Raw genomic sequence first — 23,887 nt, forward strand, 5'->3', positions numbered from 1 at the left:
GAGGGGAGGACGGCTCATAATAATGTCTGGAATGGAGTGAATGGAATGGCATGGAACCATATGTTTGATGCATTTGATACCATTCCACCAATTCCCCTCCAGCCATTACCATGTGCCTGTCCTCCCCAATTAAGGTCCCGCCAACCTCCTGTGCTACACAAAATACTGTAGATTCACAGATATGACGCAGACTGCGTACTCAAGAGAAACTCTAAGATGCTAATTTGTTAATGGTCCTTAAGGATAACCTAGCAGCTGTAAATGAACTGCATGATTAATTATGCACCTTGGCTGGCCTGTCCGTGTATAAAGTGGTGCAGTGAGACTGTATACTCAGTGGAAAAGTGTGTGATTGTTTTCAATCAGTACAATAGACTATCCACTTTCTGAATGAACCAATACTAGAGGGACAAACACCCACACAATCACAGACACACACACACACAAAAGCACACACACAAACACAAAAACACATACATACACACATACATACACACATACATACATACATACATACATACATACATACATACATACATACATACATACATACATACATACATACATACATACATACATACAGTCTCTCACAGACATACATACATACACACAGTCTCTCACAGACAGACCAGGGCGTAGACTTCAGAGTACACAAGCACGCTAAGCATCTGAAAATAGAAGCCCATTTGAAGTTGAAGAGGCACATTGGTAATGAAGTGAGATGGACACTTGCTGCCTGCCTCCCTTCCTGTTTACTTATTGATGGCGTGTTTTTTGGGCCTTGATGCAGTCTGACTGTTGTGGCAGCAGGGGAGACGGAAACAGGATTTGTCGCAGATCTGCGGATAGCTGTCTAACAGGGATCTCGAGTTGCTTGATGTCCTCTGTCAGACAAGGATAGTGGTTCTTGGGATAGAGGTAGAGAAATGTTTTTTAAGCATCTGCTTGTAATGAACTCTCCAAAAGCGTTTTACTGAGCAGTTGTGAAGCATGTCAGAAATGTCTATTAAAAATGTTCAAATGTAATTCAGTTCACACGAGGGTCTTCACTTATTGACTCATGTAGATAGTAAAATAAAAAATAAAAACATTGTTATTGAACCTTTATTTAACTAGGCAAGTCAGTTAAGAACAAATTCTTATTTACAATGACGGCCTACCACAGCCAAACCCGGACGACGCTGGGACGCTGGGCCAATTGTGCACCGCCCTATGGGACTCCCAATCACGGCCGGATGTGACACAACATTGTAAATAGATAATTTTCCAATATCATATGCAAAGTTAATACATCCGGAAATCTGACCTGACAACATTTTAAGTCCCATTCCTGTTTTGACCAAGTCACTCCCAGAAGAAGAATATTTGGAGAGGTACGCAATGCAGTGACCTTTGAACTGTATGCCCCTCCCTGCCTCCCTTTGTGAATATGCTTGACACAATGAGAGGGTGAGAAATATTAATCAAATTGAAAGGGCATTAGGAAACAGGGCCAGGCGATGGCAATGGCTACCATAATAATTTCACCTTTGAGGTACTGTGCACTAGCTTACAACCTCAGTGACTCTTTAGATAATAGCCCCATACTGAAACCAGCCCAGTAAATGTAAATCCATTAGCTACGTAAGCCTACTGTTGTCGCACTAGTTAAATATAACACGAGTGCTTTGACTGGATTTCAACAAGGCCACAATATGGAAGTGAAAAATCAGACGTTGTTTTGCGTTGATTTTGACACATTCCGATTTTTTTCCCTCCACTCCTGTTGACAGATTATGTCTGACTGAGGCTCGGAGGGAGATGAAGCTAAATTAGACAGTCTGGGAGTGGATGTGTGCGTGTGTCGTCATGTCTGTGTCAATCGAATCCCCATCTCCACATGCCCTTTACAAACTATCAGACACCAACACTTGATTCACAAATCCATTCGAGTCTCCATCATTTTTACATCGCCTACATGGTTGGGGTCAATTCGAATTAAAGGCAGTCAATTCAGGAAGTGATTTTAATTAAATAGGTTCTACTTTTCAGTTTATTGAGAAGTCATTGAAAATAAATGCTTGTTTCAATTATTGAATTGTAATTTCAGTTTACTTTCTGAGCTTACTGCCTTCAAATAAATTGACCCCAACCCTGATTGCCAATGCTTCTCACGTCATATCTGCAGAAATTTGAATAACGTTTTCATAAGCTTGTCATATAGCGCACTGAGAATTTCCCTTATGATGAAGGAATCCTCCAGAGATATGATCAACTCTCTCTAGGAACAAGGTTGATCTATCCCATATAAATATATAATTATTAGAACGGGTAAAGCCCCTTAGACCACAGCCTTACACTCAATATAGCTGACATGGTAACTGACATTGTCAGTGTAATTCTAGTTCTATGGCTTATTTCTATCACATTTGGAAAAAGACTCAGATTGCTCAACGCCACCATGGGGAATTCATTTCATATAACAACTCAAAGGAAACTAAGTATAACTATGTCCAATTTCCACAGTTAGGTGCATTGTTTAATTGCATTGTAGACTTTGCCTCACAGATAGGCTGACCTGCAGTAACTCTGTTCCCCAAGGTGGTGGGGGGAATTATTTTTATATACTCTTGTCGCTTTTGATTTAAAAAAAATTAACTGCCAGGGAAATAAATAAATAAGTTGGAAGCACTGTCATGCTCACAAAGACAAGCCACGGCTTTGATCTTGGAGTGAGCTGGGAGCAGTGAGGAGACAGAGAGAAAGAGAGAGAGGGTGAGAAAGAGACAAAGAGAGGGAGAGAGGGACAGGCAGAGCGAGAGAGAGAAAGATCGACAGAGAGAGAGAGACGGAGGGGAGGACCACAGACCCTGGATCTCATGAATTACTTTCCTTTTGTTCTTGTGCCAGAGAGAGCGAAACGTAGCCTCGCTAATCTTGGCACAACGTTCACATTCCATTGTTAATGCAACATTACAGCAACTTCAGTATGCACCTCAGCTGAGTTCACACCTAGCAGCACTCCAGCACCACCATGTTGATGGGAGCGATCCAGGCAACTTTTCCCCCTTAGAGGCTCAGCTGATTGGATCAAAGAGGGGAGAATTAACTTTGATTCACTTGAAGGAGTTGGAGCACTTGGAGTGTAGTCTATCAGTATTAGGTATCACAGGAGGTTGGTGGCACCTTAATTGGGGAGGGCAGGCACGTGGTAATGACTGGAGTGGAATAAGTGGAAAGGTACAGTATCAATAACACCAAACACATGGTTTCCAGGTGTTTGATGCCATTCCATTTGCTCCGTCCCAGACGTTATTATGAGCCGTCCTCCCCTCAGCAGCCTCCACTGTTAGGTACACTCTGTTAATGCAGAATGCATACGTCCACCATTGCAGGCCGTTTGAAGTAATCTGATGCTGCATGCAGAAGATGAAGGCAAGGCATTTGACTGACTGGAAGTGCTGCTATCTCCTCCTCTCCCCTCTCTCTGCATCCCAAATGGCACCCTTTTCCCTATGTAGTGCACCATACAGGAAATAGGGTGCCATTTGGGACGCGTCTCCTGTCGATGATAAGAACCTAGTCGCATTTTCTGCTGTTTCATCTTCATATGCTCATCCTCGTATCTAATCCGTACCTAATTGACAAGGAAAAGCGGAATAATCCACTCTCGCTGAGCACTGAAATTATGTGGCCAATACATACACAATAGCATCTTTAGTCTTCCCGGGTGATAAAACAGAAATTAATTCCCATCAAGTCTATTCTTGAGCTATTTTGTAAAAGCAACATACATCCATAACTCAGTCACACACACATCCTGTCAATGACATTGATTTGATGGTTTGAGGGGACATTGAGGGGAACTTACGTGGGGTGTTTTGATTGATTTAAATTCCATTATAACCCATTTTGCTTGGCAGCCACTCTTGGGCCACAGCCTGTGTCTGTTATCACAGTGTGGTTTTGATTGGATGGCTTCCTTATCTGTTGGCAACACACAGGAAGAGGCCCGGAGACAGCCAAAGATAGACAGCACTGGCAACACAGTACTGAAACAATAACCTGCAGATCAAACATGATTAGTCAAACCCCACTTTCTTAAAAGGGCAATCTGCAGTTCAAACGATAACAAAGCTGCGACCCCGCAAGTGTTTTGGTAAATAGCTCAGAGATGGGGTTGTAACCACTCAAATTCATAGATGGACCTATGGATGGAAGGACTGACCATCCATGAGATGAAAATGATAGTTTGAACCATGTTTTGAAGCTATACACTGTTTGTTTACATTGACTTTATTGACAAATATTGGAGAGAAACAAGCTTATGTCTTGGGTTCTGATGGGGAATGACAGTTGAACTAAGCTCATGAGGCATTTGTAAGTTATATTGTTAAAGAATCAATGAGTGAGTGTGTCTGTATGTGTGTGTTCTAATACAACTCAAATATATATTCAAATCCGTAAACTGTTGGTCAAAACACAAGCTCTTGGAAGACAAGAGTATAATACCAAACACATGGAGTTTCATTATTATGTGCCCACTTAGGACAATGATTTCAGATTTGTCAGTAGCCAAACGTTGTCTTTTCAGTGTCTAAAATATATTCCGCTCCGTAGCTGCACTTGCACTATAATTATTTGTCATAATTGGCAGGATCACACTTGGATGAAACCCCCCATAGGCGTCGTACACTAGCGTGTTGTGTCCCTGCCAATTTTCCGATGGCTACAGCAATGTTAGTTTTCTGGTTGCGTGGAAACTAAAAGCTGCATTGAGCAAGCACTCAATTCAAGGTGCATTGCGCGCCGTTGGTTTGGCGATATGCAACAGAGGAAGGACCCCATGGAAGCGACCGAATTCCAGTTTGGAGTGGAATGAATAATTATCTATTTTGAAGATTTTAAAGTGGGCGTCTTGAAACTAAAGTGATTCTGTTGAGTGTCACACGCCATGCGAAGGAGGGGGAGAACGTTAAAGATGTAAGTAATGCTTCTGCATGTTATTCAAAATGCATGCATTTCATAGACATACATTTACATCTACTGTTAAACACATCATGCGGTGATATAGGCTACTATTAGGCTTTTATGATTGTGGAAATAACTGCAGCTTGTTTAGTACATTCAGGCTCCAAAAATGCTTGTTGAAGAATGGGGTAAACAGTAGTTTATTACCTACCGCCTGACAAGATAGAAGACTAACTTCGAAAGGCTATCAATTCCCCAGGAGGCATTGGTCTAGCCTACACTCAGTAAGAGTTTATTATTGACACGCTTGTTGCTTACAATGAAAATAGTGAATATTACACCAAAGAAAAGGTGCAGGTAAAATATTTGTGTGTAAGTAACAATAGTATATTAATAGCCTAAAAATGATTTGTATTTATACATTTATTGTATGTCAGAATACCCTTCAAAGTGAACTGAACTTAAATAATAAACTTGATTATTAATCCTTTAATTATTGCTTCAATTTTAGTTGATACCACAGGGGTCAAGTTCTGAATTATGTTCTGCTAAAAGGTTCAAAATGGCTAAATACATTTTTTTACTTTGAAATGAAGGATATGTACCCATTTGGTTCTTGGGAAAAAAAATGATATTAAGCATGGTCAGTCCTTGGATTCATAGGTCTGTCTATACATTTGAGAGTGGTTACATTTATCCAGCCCATCCCTTTGCTCTTTACTAAAACAGTGGCTGGCTGGCGCACTTTGTTATTGTTTGAACCGTAGATGGCCTCGAAAACGTGTGTTCTTGTTTCTCTAACACATGGCTGGCTAGGCAAGCACCAGTACTATAATATAATTCTGGGAATAAATGCATGAAGGCTTTCAATGGAAATCAGGCAGGCAGGCAACAATAATCTGAGTCCCAAAACCGACCCGAAATGTGTTCATAATTGGGTTGGATAGGGACAGAGTTGGGAGAGCATGGTAATATGGTTAGACTGATATTTAAGTGTCTGCATCTCAACATAACATTGAGATATTTCCCTCACAGCTGTATTTGTTCTTCTGTGCTTCCTCTCTCCTCACCTCCCTTTCTATGTCTCATCCTCATGACCTACATAGGCCTAACTTGTCTATTATTGGTTGTCTGGACAGAATGATAATACAATGAACAATCACAACAAAATAATGCATGAACAACTTTGACAATCCTTTGCTTTGAGAACATTGTAGTTCTATTCCTTCACAATTATAATGGTTTTGCTGAGTTATGACGCAAATTTAGGACCTATCTAAATTATTGCTCTTGCGCACTTGGTGCCTGAGATGTAGCCTATTATTCTAACATTGACTAATGTCAATTTATGAACTGCCAAAACTGACCCCTGGGCACTTGTCTTGAGCACAGTGTACATTTAAAAGCAGGAGAGGTAATTTATAGTTGGGTTGTTGATGTCTTTATAGCTTAACCTGATTTTATTGATCATTTGATTTAATGAGGTTGGTGTTGCTCTCTTTCTCTCCTCTTGTTGTCCCATAGCTTTATCCCTCACTCACTTTCGTCTTCCCATCACCACATCCTTCCCTCCATCATCCCTTCATCCTCCCCTTTTCATTAACAGCTGTCCTCAGCCCATGACATGCTAATATCTCCCTCTTTCCTCCGATGCATCTCATTAATCTCTCTTCAGTGGGCCTTCCTCTGTGTTCTTCTCCATTGTCATGTTACCTATTTTCCTCAGATCTGTCTTTTTTTTCTCTCTCTCTCTCTCTCTCGCTCCTCATGTGTCCAGTTTCCTTGGTTCCCCACAGCTCCACCTCATCAGGGCAGCATGGATCATGGTGGGAAAACGACCGCTTTTCTTACACAGTAACACTTTAGGCATCCTTTTCATGTCCTTGAGCATTTTGTCTTATCTGTAGTCAGTGCTGTTCTACTATATCTTCTTTGTTTGGCTTTTAATAAAGACATGGGGATAATCATCTGAGTGTGTCTTTTGAAAAAGGAAGGTCAGAGCTGATAGGGACGGTCTTGAACTTTCAACTGGTCTGGCCTATTGCAATGAGACTTATTAGGATGCGTCCCTTAGACGACTCCCCCGGTCATGTGATACTAAGAGGTACTTAGAGATCGATTTCATTTTTTTAATCTTGGTAAGTGGATCTTGCTCTGGTCTCGGCGCATTTTAAAGAACCAGCCGAAGACCGAGAGTTTAAGTTAAAGGATTTTTACAGGAGAGGATATGGCTGCTAGCACAACATGCTAAGGTTGTTTGGGTTGCCTTTGTTGCCTTTTTTAACTTTAGCATGTAGCCTTACAATGCTGTTGGGTGGCCAAAATACAATTACATTCCATTGATTGTTAAGTGAGTTTTTCCTTAAGAGGATTAGTAATGGGATAGCAGATGGTTGGTGTTCAGGTATTAATGAAGGGTGTTAGGGTAAAAGGACAGATTATTTTTTAGAGGCTTACATGCTAAATAAAAAGTGTAAATTACAGGACTCATTAACAAGTTGTTAGCTCAGTGTTGTTTCACTGACCCCGGTTCTGAGTGCGTAAACAGTTTATGGATTAGCCTACTGAACACAGTTGTGGCACTGAACGCTCTCATTAGCCGATGTGAACAAAACCTTTAAACAGGTCAACATTCACAAAGCCGCTGGGCCAGACGGATTACCAGGACATGTACTCAACTGTCAAGTGTCTTCACTGACATTTTCAACCTCTCCCTGACCGAGTCTGTAATGCCGAGATGTTTCAAGCAGACCACCATAGTCCCTGTGCCCAAGTAAGCGAAGGTAACCTGCCTAAATGACTACCGCCCCGTGGCATTCATGTCAATAGCCATGAAGTGCTTTGAAAGGCTGGTCATGGCTCACATCAACAGCATCCTCCCGGACACCCTAGACCCACTCCAATTCGCATACCGCCCCAACAGATCCACAGATGACGCAATCTCAATCACACTTCACACTGCCCTTTCTCACCTGGACAAAAGGAACACCTATGTGAGAATGCTGTTCATTGACTACAGCTCAGCGTACAACACCATAGTGCCCACAAAGCTCATCACTAAGCTAAGGACTCTGGCAGAGGATCCTGGACTTTCTGACGGGCCCCCCCCAGGTGCTAAGAGTCGGCAACAACACGTCTGCCATGCTGATTCTTAACACTGGGGCCCCACATGGGTGTGTACTTAGTTCCCTTCTGTATTCCCTGTTCACCCACGACTGCGTGGCCAAACACGTCTCCAACACCCTCATTAAGTTTGCTGACGACACAACAGTGGTAGGCCTGATCACCGACAATGATGAGACGGCCTATAGGGAGGAGGTCAGAGAACTGGCAGTGTGGTGCCAGGACAACAACCTCTCCCTCAATGTGAGCAAGACAAAGGAGCTGATTGTGGACTACAGGAAAATGTGGGCCGAACAGGCCCCCATTAACATCGATGAGGCTGTAGTGGAACGGGTCGAGTTTCAAGTTCCTTGGTGTCCACATCACCAACGAACTATCATGGTCCAAACATACCAAGACAGTCCTGAAGAGGTCACGACAAAACCTTTTCCCCCTCAGGACACTGAAAAGATGGGCCAATTGTGCGTTGCCTCATGGATCTCCCGGTCACGGCTGGCTGCGACACAACCCGGTATCAAACCAGAATCTGTAGTAACGCAGCTAGCACTGGGATGCAGTGCATTTGACCGCTGCGCCACTCGAGAGGCCCCTGAATGCCAAGTTGATTGCATGTTCCTTGTTGAAACATGGCTGTCATCAGACTGTAGTGCCACTCTTATTGAAGCCTCCCCCTGGACTACAGCTTTTCATACTCTATCAGAAAAGGGAAAAAGGGTGGGAGGACAGCCTCTATTTTTACTAATGCTCTCAGCTGTAAGGACATTTTGTTTGGTGACTTTGGGTCTTTTGAGCATCATGCTATACTGTATAAATGTCAGCCACCAGTGCTGGCCATAACCCTGTATAGGTTGTCAAAGCACTGCCCCACTTTCTTTACTGATTTATCTGAACTATTGTCCTTGAGAACTATGATAAAATCATTGTGTTGGGTGATTTTAATATTCATCTTGACTAAGAAACTGACTCCAAGGCCATTGAATTTATTAATCTTTTAAGCTCTATGGACTTTATCCAACATGTTGCTGGGCCCACCCATAACCACAGCCATACTCTGGACCTGGTTATTACCAAGGGGCTTTGTATTGACATATCCTCTATTGTTGATGTTGCTTTATCTGATAACCACTGTGTATTTTTTTACTACCTTTTTTACTACCTTTACTACCATAGCATAGGCTAATACTGAATGCATTATTAAGAAATGCTATTTTACCTCTAAATTTTCTACATATTTTATTGCATATGAACAATACTCCACCACCCATTCTGCCCCCCTCTTGTGATGATTTAGTTGTTAACTTTAAGAGCAAATTAAGGGCTACTATTGATGCTCCAGTAAAGTTGACAAAGACCACATCCAAACAGAGAGCCCCTTGGATGAGTGAGGAAACTAATAAATTAAAGATAAATTGCATTAAGGCAGAGCGGAAGTGGATAAAGTCAATGTTGCAGGTCCATTATGATATTCTGAAAGAGCAACTTGGCATATATAACAAGGCAATTAGAAATGCCAGAGGGGCACATTTTTCTAACTTGATCACTATTAATCAGAATAATTCTCAACAATTGATTGCCTGATAAATCGTACCCCCCCAAACCTATGTAAACTTTCCTTCACATCTAAATGTGATGAGTTTACAGCATATTTCAGACATACCCAGCCTAATTTTGGTTATCTTATCAGTCAAGCAAGACCCAGTGAGAAGTTTGATATGTACCCTAGCTTACCACGCAAAGGGACTATGGATTTATTTCCCCTGTTTGACACAGACATGCTCAGGAAAGTGATATTACAACTTAAGCCTTCTACCTGCCTTCTCGACCCTATCCTCTTCTTCAAAACTGTTTTTAGTTGCAAATCTGAAGAAGTGCAAGCTATTGTTTATCACTCCCTGTTCACATGCACTTTCCCCACTCCACTAAACTGTTATGGTAAAATCCCTTCTGAAGGAAAGTAATCATCTAGATTCTTCAGCTCTTAGCAATCTCCAACCTTCCATTCTTAAGCAAAATTCCTAGCCGAAACTGGTGTTCAAACGGCTAAATAGTTTAAGTGCCAGCTGTATTTGAGAAACATTCCAATCTGCACACAGCCTTATTAGAAGTGGTAAATTATCTTAGTCAACACGGATACCAAACATCTCTGTCCTTATTCGCTTAGATTTAAGTGCTGTATTCGACACTGTTGACCATTATGTCCATCTGGACAGACAAGAGAGGTGTGCTGGTCTCTGCGGTCCAGTTCTAAACTAGTTTAGGACCTATTTAACTGGTTGAGTTTTTTTTTGTCATCCTTGGTGAACATAACTCAGAGAAAATACATATCACGTAGCATTTCACAAGGATCAATTTTTGGGTCCGGTACTGTTCAGTTTATATATGTTACCCAGTGGAGGCTCCTCAGAAGATGAAGGGGAGGACCATGCTCAGTGAATTTCATGAAAATAAAAATTGTAAAACATTAAAGTTATCCTTTTTAGATAAACCTATACTAAATATAATCACGTCACCAAATAGTTGATTAAAACCCACTATTTTGCAAATAAGGTCTACAGTAGCCTCAACAGCACTCTGTAGGGTAGCACCATGGTGTAGCCATAGGACAGTTAGCTTCCGTCCTCCTCTGAGTACATTGACTTCAATACGAAACCTAGGAGGCTCATGATTCTCACCCCCTTCCATAGACTTACGTTCCAGAGGACATCCTCCAACCTATCAGCACTCTCGCAGCATGAACTGACATGTTGTCCACCCAATAAAAGGATCAAAGAATTAATCTAGTACTGAAAGCATAAACTACAGCTAGCTAGCACTGCAGTGCATAAAATGTGGTGAGTAGTTGACTCAGAGAGGAAGACAGTAGTTGAACAGTTTTGAACAAATTCATTTCTTCCAAAATGAAGGAGAAGCAAGAGAGAAATAGAGATTTTTGTCCTTTTTTTTCAGTTGCACTTACTTAGCTAGCAAATGCAGCTAGCTAGTTTAGCTTACTGAAACACCCTGCTCAAACAGAGGGATGATATGTTAGCTAGTTGGCTTTGACTTTCCAACACAACACTGGAACTCTTCCAAGTCAAGGTAAGCTTTTAGTTTTACAAAGGTATTGCCAATGTGGCCCGCCAGTGTAACTACTTACTGACTGTACACTGTAACATTACTGCATGATTGTAGCGGGTTCACTAACTCGTTAATCAAATCAAATTGTATTTGTCACATGCGCAGAATACAACGGGTGTAGACCTTACAGTGAAATGCTTACTTACAAGCCCTTACCCAACAATGCAGTTTTAAGAAAAATAAGTGTTAAGTAACAAATAATTAAAGAGCAGCAGTAAAATAACAATAGCGAGGCTATATACAGAGGGTACCGGTACAGAGTCAATGTGTGGGGGCACCAGTTAGTTGAGGTAATATGTACATGTAGGTAGAAGTAAAGTGACTATGCATAGATAATAAACAGAGTAGCAGCAGTGTAAAAGGGAGGGGGGGGGCAATGCAAATAGTCTGGGTAGCCATTTGATTAGCTGGTCAGGAGTCTTATGGCTAGGGGGTAGAAGCTGTTAAGTCTTTTGGACCTTGACTTGGCGCTCTGGTACCGCTTGCCGTGCGGTAGCAGAGAGAACAGTATATGATTAGGATGGCTGGAGCCTTTGACAATTTTTAGGACTTTCCTCTGACACCACCTGGTATAGAGGTCCTGGATGGAAGGAAGCTTGGCCCCAGTGATGTACTGGGCCGTACGAACTGCTCTCAAAACTGCCTTGCGGTCGGAGGCCGAGCAGTTGCCATACCAGGCAGTGATGCAACCAGTCAGGATGCTCTCTATGGTGCAGCTGTAGAACCTTTTGAGGATCTGAGGACCCATGTCAAATCTTTTCAGTCTTCTGAGGGGGAATAGGATTTGTTGTGCCCTCTTCACGACTGTCTTGGTGTGTTTGGACTATGATAGTTTGTTGTTGATGTGGACACCAAGGAACTTGAAGCTCTCAACCTGCTCCACTACAGCCCCGTCGATGAGAATGGGGACATGCTCGGTCCTCTTTTTCAAGTAGTCCAAAATCATCTCCTTTGTCTTGATCATGTTGAGGGAGAGGTTGTTGTCCTGGCACCACATGGTCTGGTCTCTGACCTCCAGCCTAGAGGCTGTCTTGTCGTTGTCGGTGATCAGGCCTACTACTGTTGTCATTGGCAAACTTAATGATGCGGTTGGCCATGCAGTCTTGAGTAAACAGGGAGTACAGGAGGAGACTGAGCATGCACCCTGCGGGGCCCCCGTGTTGAGGATCAGCGTGGTGGATGTTGTTACCTACCCTTACCACCTGGGGGCGGCCTGTCAGGAAGTCCAGGATCCAGTTGCAGAAGGAGGTCCCAGGGTCCTTTAGTCCCAGGGTCCTTAGCTTAGTGATGAGCTTTGAGGGCACTATGGTGTTGAACACTGAGCTGTAGTCAATTAATAGTATTCTCACATAGGTGTTCATTTTGTCCAGGTGGCAAAGGGCAGTGTGGAGTGCAATAGAGACTGCATCATCTGTGGATCTGTTAGGGCGGTATGTGAATTAGACTGGGTCTAGGATTTCTGGGATAATGGTGTTGATGTGAGCCATGACCAGCCTTTCAAAGCACTTCATGGCTCAAGACATGAGTGCTACGGGTCGGTAGTCATTTAGGCAGGTTTCCTTAGTGTTCTTGGGCACAGGGACTATGGTGGTCTGCTTGAAACATGTTGGTATTACAGACTCAGTCAGGGACAGGTTGAAAATGTCAGTGAAGACACTTGACAGTTAGTCAGCGCATGCTCAGAGTACACGTCCTGGTAATCCATCTGGCCCTGCTGCCTTGTGAATGTTGACCTGTTTAAAGGTCTTACTCACATCAGCTACGGAGAGCGTGATCACACAGTCATCCTGAACAGCTGATGCTCTCATGCAAGTGTCAGTGTTACTTGCCTCGAAGCGAGCATAGAAGTAATTTAGTTTGACTGGTAGGCTCGTGTCACTTGGCAGCTCGTTGCTGTGTTTCACTTTGTAGTCTGTAATAGTTTGCAAGCCCTGCCACATCCGACGAGCGTATGAGCCAGTGTAGTATGACTCAATCTTAGTCCTGTATTGACACTTTGCCTTTTTGATGGTTCGTCGGAGGGCATAGCGGGATTTCTTATAAGCTTCTGGGTTAGAGTCCCACTCCTTGAAAGTGGCAGGTCTAGCCTTTAGCTCAGTGTGGATGTTGCCTGTAATCCATGGCTTCTGGTTGGGGTATGTACGTAAAGTCACTGTGGGGATGACGTCATCGATGCACTTATTGATGAAGCCAATGACTGGTGTGGTGTACTCCGCAATGCCATCGGAATAATCCCGGAACATATTCCAGTCTGTGCTAGCAAAACAGTCCTGTAGCTTAGCATCTGCTTCATCTGACCACTTTTTTTATTGACAGAGTTACTGGTGCTTCCTGCTTTAGTTTTTGCTTGTAAGCAGGATCAGGGGGATAGAATAATGGTCACATTTGCCAAATGGAGGTCGAGGGAGAGCTTTGTACGTGTCTCTGTGTTTTGAGTAAAGGTGGTCAATTGTTTTTCCCCCCTCTGGTTGCACATTTAACATGCTGATAGAAATTTGGTAAGACAGATTTAAGTTTCCCTGCATTGAAGTCCCCGGCCACTAGGAGCGCCGCATCTGGATGAGCATTTTCCTGTTTGCTTATGACCGTATACAGCTCATTGAGTGCGGTCTTAGTGCCAGCATCGGTTTGTGGTGGTAAATAGACAGCTACAAAGAATATAGATGAAAACTCTAATGGTAAATAGTGTGGTCTACAGCTTATCATGAGATACTCTACCTCAGGTGAGCAAAACCTCGATACTTCTTTTGACCCCTTGTCTTACCAGAGGCTGCTGTTCTATCCTGCCGAAAAATCGTAAAACCCGCCAGCTGTATGTTATTCATGTCGTCGTTCAGCTACGACTCGGTGAAACATAAGATATTACAGTTTTTAATGTCCCTTTGGTAGGATATACGTGCTCGTAGTTCGTCTATTTTATTATCAAATGATTGTACGTTGGCTAATAGTACCGATGGTAAAGGCAGATTACCCACTCGCCGTCGAATCCTTACAAGGCACCCAGACACGCGTCCCAGATATCGCTGTCTCTTTCTCCTGCGAATGACTGGGATGAGGGCCTTGTCGGGTGTCTGGAGTAAATCCTTCGCATCCGTCTCGTTAAAGAAAAAAAATCTTCTTCCAGTACGGGGTGAGTAATCGCTGTCGTGATATCTAGAAGCACTTTTCGGTCATAAGAGACGGTGGCAGAAATATTATGTACAAAATAAGTTACAAATAACGCGAAAAAACACACAATAGCACAATTTGGTTAGAGGACCGTAAAACAGCAGCCATCTCCTCAGGCACCTTTATCGTTAGTTCAATTAGCTATGCTGACTATGACGTTACTTTAGCTAGTATGGTGACAACAAGGTCAGTTGTGTGTAGTGTTTTTTTTTTGCCTGGTCACATACAGCTGATGTGTTGTGCATTGAAGTCCACAATCGAAGGGAAGAGGTGAGAGGAGAGCGCATAGATGCGAGAAGGAATACAACCTGGTAGCTATGAAAGTTAACTTTGTTTACGCGTGATATGGGGTGTATTCATTCCACCGTTTATGTTGAAAAACGATTCTTAAAAGGAAGCAAACGGAACAAAATGGGGATAAACATACCTGAATTTGTCCAATAGAAACTCTTGTTTGCAACTGTTGGACTAATGATTACACCGTATATCAGCCAGATGCTGGCAGGAGTGTGCAAGGCGGTATTGAATGTCACTGTCACCTCAAATTTGTGTCTCGACCTGTGTGCACCTACATTGTAAACTGTCATTCATTGGCTAGGCTGTAGCAACCTCATGATGGGTATACAAAAAAATCGCTGTTACATTGAGCTGGGTGAATGGAATATGAATGAGTCATCCAATATACTTTAATAGAAATAAGGCCATGCTCATAAAAAAAAAGAAAATCATCCTCCATCTTAAACGGCACTGACCGCCACTGATGTTATCCCTTGGCAGCGTCATCAGAAAGCACAGCATTGATTTTCACTGCTACGCAGATGATACACAACTTTACATTTCTGTATCACCAGAGAATTTTAACTCCACGGATAAATTATTCGACTGTATTAGTGATTTAAATACTTGGATTGCTACAAGACAAGGCAGAGGTACTTATTGTTGGAGCCAAAGCACAGAGAGAGAATCTGGCTGCACATTTTAATTCATGCGCAATAAAGATAGTTGTTATTTTAGATTCTGAACTCAATTTCATATCAAACATTAGGAATGTGACCAAAATAGCTTTTTACCACATTGCCATGGTGCAGCTGTTTCTCTCTGACTGATACAGTCAGACTTATCCATGCTTTTATTACAAGCAGGCTTGACTACTTTAATGCTCTCTTGTCTGGTCTTCCCAAGAAAGCCATTGGTCAACTGAAAAACATACAGAATGCTGCAGCACGGGTACTGACCAAGACCAAACAGAGTGCACACATTACACTGGTTTTAAGGTCTCTGCACTGGCTGCCTGTTAGTTTTCAAATAATTTTAAGGTTCTTCTATTGGTTTTTAAATCAATCCACGATTGTGCACCCCAATACATGTCAGACAGGCTTTTAAGTTATTGACCCAGTAGGTCCCTCAGGTCATCTGGCACTGGCCTTCTAACTATCCCAAAGCCTAGGACCAAGAAGCATGGAGAGGTTATTATGCCCCCAGCCTCTGGAATAGCCTGCCAGACAACCTGAGGGGAGCTGAAACTGTGGGCATATTTTTAAGAGAGCTCTTAATTTTTAGCTTAGCTTTTCCTCTGGGTGCTTTTTAGTTGTTCAGTGTGTCATTCTTTTTGTTGTTGTCTTATTTTTGTTGTGTGGTAAATATTTCAGCTTTTATTTTCATTGTTTTTTCCCCCTGTAAAAACACATTTTGTTGCACTCAATGTCTGAAATGTGCTTTATAAATAAAGCTTGATTCAATTTGATGCACTGAAAAAAAATATATTTTTACTTTATTTGACCTTTTATTTAACTAGGCAAGTCGGTTAAGAATAAATTCTTATTTTCAATGACGGCCTAGGAACAGTGGGTTAACTGCCTTGTTCAGGGGCAGAACGACAGATTTTTACCTTTCACCTCAGCTCGGGGATTCAATCTTGCAACCTTTCGGTTACTAGTCCAACGCTCTAACCACTAGGCTACCTGCCGAAATATGCCAGCACTGCAGGGATGTCAATTATCAGTCACACTGACTCCAAAGCACTTTTTGCTTGTGTGTTTTTGCCAGTGCGAGGGCACTTTTTGATCCCTATGTTTTCCATAAAGCTGTAAAAATAAACATGGTTTAGACAGACAACTGCTGAACAAGACCGCAAGATCCCCTCCGCCTCCTCACCACAGTTACGCTAGTTATCCTGCATCTGTATTTGAAGTAACACATCTATTTATAATAAATGTTTTGTATGGTTGGTGACCAATTGCAACAATTGTACCTCTCCTATCAGTGGGTTGTGTTGTCTCCCTCCACCAATCCTGCTTCCTGTTTCTCCATAGGCTTGACGGCTATTGGGGAGGTTGACACTGGCTCCGCCCCTTCGCCCAGGTTGGTCTTCCCTGGAGCATGCCCATATCCCACCATGCACCTGCTGGCGAGCGGCTGGCTACTGCGCCATTCGGTGGTTATGTGTCTGCTGCTGCACAGCATGGTGCTGATGACCTGCTTCCACCACGCCGCCACCAGCTGCTCCCAGGGCTGCTACTGCTCTGAGAGCGACGGCCGTGGAAAGACGGTGCGCTGCAGCAACCTACGTCTCACGGAGATCCCCCAGGACCTACCCAATGACACACGGCGCATCTACCTGGACTTCAACCTGCTCACCGAGGTCCCCAGCAATGCTTTCCAGGGTCTGCCCCTGCTCAGCGAGCTGGACCTCTCCAACAACGAGCTGGCCAAGCTGGAGCGAGGGGCCTTCAGGAGCCTGGGGCCCTCGCTCACCTTCCTGGACTTGTCTTCCAACAAATTGGTCAACTTTAACCCTGAGGCCTTCGAGGGGCTGCGGGCGCGCGCCAACCTGACCAATAACCCGTGGCACTGCGACTGCAGCCTGCAGATGTCCATGCCCCACATTGACCTGGAGCCCCTCTCGCTGACGGGCATCGTGTGCGAGACGTCGGATCCGCCCGACGTGGGGGCGGAGGGTGTGCCCTTCCTGCTGGCCCAGGACCTGGACCTGTGTGTGGTGATGAAGAAGACCACGGATGTGGCCATGCTGGTCACCATGTTCGGTTGGTTCACCATGGTCATCTCCTACCTGGTCTACTACGTCCGGCACAACACGGAGGACGCCCGCCGTCACCTGGAGTACCTCAAGTCTCTGCCCACCAAGCCGGGCCCGTCCGAGGCCTCTTCTACCGTCAGCACTATGGTATAGCCCAGGACCAGGAGAACCCAGAGGGGAGTTTAGGCTGGAGGGCTAAGTCTGCCAGAGGAGGTGGTTATTATAGGGCTGTAACCTTGCTGCACCCTCACTTCAGGCCATTCAGTGCCAGCCAAGGAGAGTTCTGTTTGACTTTTAGGTCACAGCGGCACTAGGATTTGTGTCCATATATTCAGGAAGCCCATCCAGACCTGGACACCGTACGTAACCCAGATTAATAATTGAACCAGGAGTGGTCCATTATCAAAATGGGGCCTGTGAAGGGTCCTTTGGCCATATCAAACAGCAAACAGAACAACAGGATAGCAACACACACTATGAACAACTCTGTCACTCCATATCCTTCCATGTACAATTATTGTTTTCCATACAATATCCATATAGTATACGCAGTCTATAAACAGTGAAATGTAGTTCTTTAAAATAAAACAATGTATTCCATGGGTTTCTTTTTTAAATTATCGTTGGTGCAAATGCTCTTATTTTACCTCCAAGAAACTAAGCAAATGTATGTGCATCTGTCAACTGGACCATCAGTTGAATCTGCCTATAATGTGTTCAGGTCACGGTACTACAATGATACATATAAATCATTAATCAATGAAACGATCCAACCGGTAAAAGGCTCAGAGATCTGATTGATCCACACACCACTATAAAACAGTACACATACAAGCTGCATTGCTGTTATGTGCTGTGTAGTAGAAGGGCTGTACAGGAAACCCATCCTAGCTGTACTATAGCGACCTTTTGTTGTTCTCACCAAGACAATGAAACAGCCAGTACAGTATAGGAACATTCCTGCCTACATACCAGGGCACAATGATCCTTCACACAGAAATCATCCCAAGTGGGAGAAAATGTGTTCCTTTTAGTTCCCTAATGTTTCCTTGTGTTTTTAAAGTGCACATTAAGGTCCTGCTGTGGGGGTTTACAGTGCGTTAATCACTCATGCTGGCGCAACACAATGCTTCCAAAACTGTGGGCTGAGTCCACTGGGACTAAAATTGGCAATAAGAGCTAATACACACGTTCAGCAGTTTAATATTTGAAAGCGAAGGGCTTTTTTATTTTTTATTTACTTGCCCTTGTCTGAGTTGTATTATTCAGCAGAATTAACCTTGTGGTGGGTTCCAAGAAACGGAAAGAGATTATAAATGAGATTGTTTGGGATACTCTGCTGTAGTTGTTCTTCGACAAGGGAAACACAGTGACATATCGTTACCCAGGGGTGTAGGACATAGTCATAGTCCATAGTCAGTCCAGTCTGTCAAACTTCACAATGCTGGCAGCACTGACTGCCATTCAGAAACCAGCAAACGCTAATGATATTCTAATCTTGGGCTCTGTCCCAATACTCTCGAATATCTCCCTTTAGATACAACTGATAAGTAGAAGAACGGGATAAATGTCAGATCCATTAAGAGCAATGGTGACCATGTGCACTGTCTAGGATGAATTATGGGCCCTAGTTATAGCCTATAATCTAGTTATGGTCAATGTCCTGGTTAAGGTCACGTGATCAGGAAAACAGCCCAGACATATCACACATAAAAAGAGACAAGGAATAGGAAGCTATCTCTAGATTATTGGGGTGCCTCCTGTCCTCCTCTTCCCGCTAGTGTCTCTGAGGGAGCCTGGCGTCATGGTGGGAGCCAGACTACCTGCCGAGGCCGTTTCCCTGGGGCTTTCCAAACTGCATTGGAGGGGCTGCGACCTGCTGGTCCAGTTGCTGCTGTGGTTGATATGAACTGCCTAATTGGACAGACTCGGGCACAAGAAAATGCATGTCCATTTCCCCTCAGTGTAATTTTGTAGGAGAGGAAAGAAGATGAGAAGAGTGGATTTAAATAGAGTGGAATTGAACAAGACACAGCAAGCGGTAAACCAAGAGCGTAAACTCCTGTTTTAATATGCTCAGTGGAGGCTTCCTTATTCATTTTTGTTCCGAGTGCAGCTCTGCATCCAGGGCGGAATGAATGTGATTGGTTGGATGAAAGCTCAACAGTCAGCACAGTAGGTGTGAAATAAACAGTAGACTTGCGGGTTGCCACACAAAACATTACTGGTTCGAGTCCTAACCCTAAACTTAACCAGTCACATTTCTTACCTAAACGTATCCCAACCCCTAAACCTAATCTTAACCAATTTGAATTTCTTGCCTAAACTTAGCCAAGCATTAAAACAAGATGGAATAAGGAAACCTCCAATCTGCATTAAATAACCTTATTACTATGCAGGTTACAAAGGACACAAAATACCTAATTTAATATTTTATTAGAATAAGTAAAGGAAAACCATATAAAATTTTGCATTTGTGTCTATTCAACATGAACTAGTGAGATTTAACACAGAACATGATGAATAATGAAATCGGCTGTTAGCGCAGCACACCCTGTAACTGGGTTTGTCAACAAGGGTATCCCTGCATCGAAAACACATGCCTCCAGAGTAGAACAAGCCAATAAACTATGTATGAGGGCCATAAAAAGTCTGGGAAGGAATCCTTCAACTTGGGTGACCCTGTTCTGGGGTTGAGGAGGAAAAAATGGGACCACCTGGCCCTCTCCATGTGGACTGGGCAGGAGGTGCCCTTGAGCTGCCCAGCAGAGTGTATGATGATCTTTGTGGCTTTACACTTCCTTAGTCCCTTAGGCAACACCTCCGCTTTTAAGAGTCCTCTCTCTCCAGTAGCTTGTTCATCCATTTTGCTCTATATTTTACTTAGTTTAGAGGGCAAACTCAAAGACACTAAGACATACTTTAATAAGGAAGAACCTTTATCATTAGTTTGCTTTGATATGAGCACATAGATTCTCTGGTGCATCAGCATTCTATTCACTGCACTCCTCCTCCTGGCTGAGTTTGCTTTACAGGACAGTGTTATTGATCCTAACAGAGCTAATCTCAAGGAAGCAGGCTCCCGTGACGAGCAGGAGGTTCAACAGCACTGAAATATAGATGGTAAGCCTCCCTTGCTGACATTTCCTAACACACAGCTAGCTGGCCAGTACCGCTCTTCCCAGTAACATACTTGTGTTTGTGTGTGTCACAGGAGGCTGCTGAGGGGAGGGCGCCTCATAATAATGACTGGAATGGAGTGAATGGAGCGGTATTAAACACATGGAAACCATGTGTTTGATTTGTTCGATACCATTCAATAGTATTCTGTTCCAGCCATTACTTTGAGCCCGTCCTCCCCAATTAAGGTGCTACCGGCCGCCTGTGGTGTTTGTGTGGTGGGGGGCTTGGTGGTAGAGTAAACAAACGCAAATTAGTTGTGTGTGTGTGTGTGTGAACTTGTGCGTGGGTGTTTGTGTATCTGGATGTATTGTTTTGTGAGGATGTGGGGTAGCACACGTGTAATGTAACACCCCTGTTCCCTAGCACATGCATGAGCTGTCGTTGTGGTTAATTTAAATTTCAGGCTCACCTTGCCCCGCCCGCTACCCCCAGACATGTTACACTGGTGTGAGTATTACAACTGCTGGGTAATGGGACACAAAATGGGGGATAAGGTTACCCATCCAATCCCACAGAGCGCAGCCCCACATGGCATTGGGTTGCAGATTAAAATGTTTCCAGCCAGGGCCTGGATGGACAGACTGTTTCCTCTTCCGGCATAAGGTGAAGGCTATTGACGAGGAGTGAGTGAGGATGTCCCTGAGTACATCTCAATAGTCTAGAGTTGCTTCCTTTCCCTGTCTGCTTTCCTTCACCTGTATGATGATTCGGAAGCCCAAAAAGCAATATGGTGGATGCCTAAAATAAACGTGTTTTCACCTGTCTAATTCTTTCAGTGTGAATGAAAGGATACCAGATGAGGAAACTGTGTAAGACTATTGAGATGCAACCTTTTCTCTTCCTTTTTCCCCACTCTCTCTCCCCTTCTATTGGTACACCACAGCTTCCCTGTCCCCGAATATGTGTAAGTGGATGGCAGAGTAAAAAGGCTTCCCTGCTTTTGATCAAATCTCCAACCCCAGATCTACATGGTCATCACAGAAGGCTGCTGAGGGGAGGGCGGGCTCATAATAATGGCTGGAATGGAATGGTATCAAACATGTTTGAGTTCGATACCATTCCATTAGTTCCGTTCCAGCCATTACTATGAATTGAATTGAATTGATTGCCCCCCATCTATCCTCAGAGTTCGTTCTGTTAGGTGACCTAAACTGGGATATGCTTAACACCCGGCAGTCCTACAATCTAAACTAGATGCCCTCAATCTCACACAAATGATCAAGGAACCAACCAGGTACAACCCTAAATCCGTAAACATGGGCACTCTCATAGATATTATCCTGACCAACTTGCCCTCCAAATACACCTCTGCTGTTTTCAATCAGGATCTCAGCGATCACTGCCGCATTGCCTGCATCAGCTATGGGTCCGCGGTCAAACGACCACCCCTCATCACTGTCAAACGCTCCCTAAAACACTTCTGCGAGCAGGCCTTTCTAATCGACCTGGCCCGGGTATCCTGGAAGAATATCGATCTCATCCCGTCAGTAGAGGATGCCTGGTCATTCTTTAAAAATAATTTCCTCACCATCTTAAATAACCATGCCCCTTTCAAAAAATGTAGAACTTAGAACAGATATAGCCCTTTGTTCACTCCAGACTTGACTGCCCTCAACCAGCACAAAAACATCCTGTGGCGGACTGCACTAGCATCGAATAGTCCCCGCGATATGCAACTTTTCAGGGAAGTCAGGAACCAATACATGCAGTCAGTTAGGAAAGCAAAGGCTAGCTTTTTCAAACAGAAATTGGCATCCTGTAGCTCTAACTCCAAAAAGCTTTGGGGCACTGTGAAGTCCATGGAGAATAAGAGCACCTCCTCCCAGCTGCCCACTGCACTGAGGCTAGGAAACACTGTCACCACCGATAAATCCACAATAATCGAGAACTTCAATAAGCATTTCTCTTCGGCTGGCCATGCTTTCCTCCTGGCTACCCCAGCCCCGGCCAACAGCTCCGCACCCCCCGCAGCTACTTGCCCAAGCCTCCCCAGCTTCTCCTTCACCCAAATCCAGATAGCAGATGTTCTGAAAGAGCTGCAAAACCTGGACCTGTACAAATCAGCAGGGCTAGACAATCTGGACCCTCTCTTTCTAAAATGATGTGCCGCCATTGTTGCAACCCCTATTACCAGTCTGGTCAACCTCTCTTTCATATCGTCCGAGATCCCTAAAGATTGGAAAGCTGCCGCGGTCATCCCCCTCTTCAAAGGGGGTGACACTCTAGACCCAAACTGTTACAGACCTATATTCATCCTGCCGTGCCTTTCTAAAGTCTTCGAAAGCCAAGTTAACGAACAGATCACTGACCATTTCGAATCCCACCGTACCTTCTCCGCTGTGCAATCCGGTTTCAGAGCTGGTCATGGGTGCACCTCAGCCACGCTCAAGGTACTAAGCGATATTATAACCGCCATCAATAAAAGACAGTACTGTGCAGCTGTCTTCATCAACCTGGCCAAGGCTTTCGACTCTGTCAATCACCGTATTCTTATCGGCAGACTCAACAGCCTTGGTTTCTCAAATGACTGCCTCGCCTGGTTCACCAGCTACTTCTCAGATAGAGTTCAGTGTGTCAAATCGGAGGGCCTGTCGTCCGGACCTCTGGCAGTCTCTATGGGGGTGCCACAGGGTTCAATTCTCGGGCCGACTCTTTTCTCTGTATATATCAACGATGTCGCTCTTGCTGCGGGTGATTCCCTGATCCACCTCTACGCAGATGACACCATTCTGTATACATCTGGCCCTTCTTTGGACACTGTGTTAACAAACCTCCAAACGAGCTTCAATGCCATTACAACACTCTTTCCGTGGCCCCCAACTGCTCTTAAACGCTATTAAAACTAAATGCATGCTTTTCAACCGATCGCTGCCCGCACCCCCCCTGCCCGACTATCATCACTACTCTGGACGGTTCTGACTTAGAATATGTGGACAACTACAAATACCTAGGTGTCTGGCTAGACTGTAAACTCTCCTTCCAGACTCATATTAAGCATCTCCAATCCAAAATTAAATCTAGAATTGGCTTCCTATTTCGCAACAAAGCCTCCTTCACTCACACCGCCAAACATACCCTCGTAAAACTGACTATCTTACCGATCCTCAACTTCGGCGATGTCATTTACAAAATAGCCTCCAACACTCTACTCAGCAAACTGCATCCAGTTTGCTATCACAGTACCATCCGTTTCATCCCCAAAGCCAACCCGTCCATTGGCCGCCTTTCCTTCCAGTTCTCTGCTGCCAAAGACTGGAACGAATTGCAAAAATTGCTGAAGCTGGAGACTTTTATATTTCCCTCACTAAC

At 43.9% G+C, this 23,887-nt stretch overlaps 1 protein-coding gene across 2 annotated transcripts in view; it reads left to right on the forward strand.

The window, feature by feature from the left end:
* Positions 1–18,015, forward strand: part of lrrc3ca (leucine rich repeat containing 3Ca) — a 29,142-nt gene extending 11,127 nt beyond the window's left edge. The window contains exons 1-2 of one of the 2 annotated variants that reach the window (XM_014159226.2): positions 4,638–4,962; positions 16,671–18,015. In XM_014159226.2, the coding sequence (XP_014014701.1) occupies positions 16,754–17,548 (795 nt within the window). In that variant the 5' untranslated portion in view covers positions 4,638–4,962; positions 16,671–16,753 and the 3' untranslated portion in view covers positions 17,549–18,015. Of the gene's footprint in view, positions 1–4,637; positions 4,963–16,670 lie in introns of those variants that run through there. The other variant, XM_045702528.1, reaches the window with a different exon arrangement.
* Positions 18,016–23,887: the final 5,872 nt, after the last annotated feature.

The sequence above is a fragment of the Salmo salar genome, chromosome ssa19, assembly GCF_905237065.1.
Source record: "Salmo salar chromosome ssa19, Ssal_v3.1, whole genome shotgun sequence".
Classification (NCBI taxonomy): Eukaryota; Metazoa; Chordata; class Actinopteri; order Salmoniformes; family Salmonidae; genus Salmo; species Salmo salar.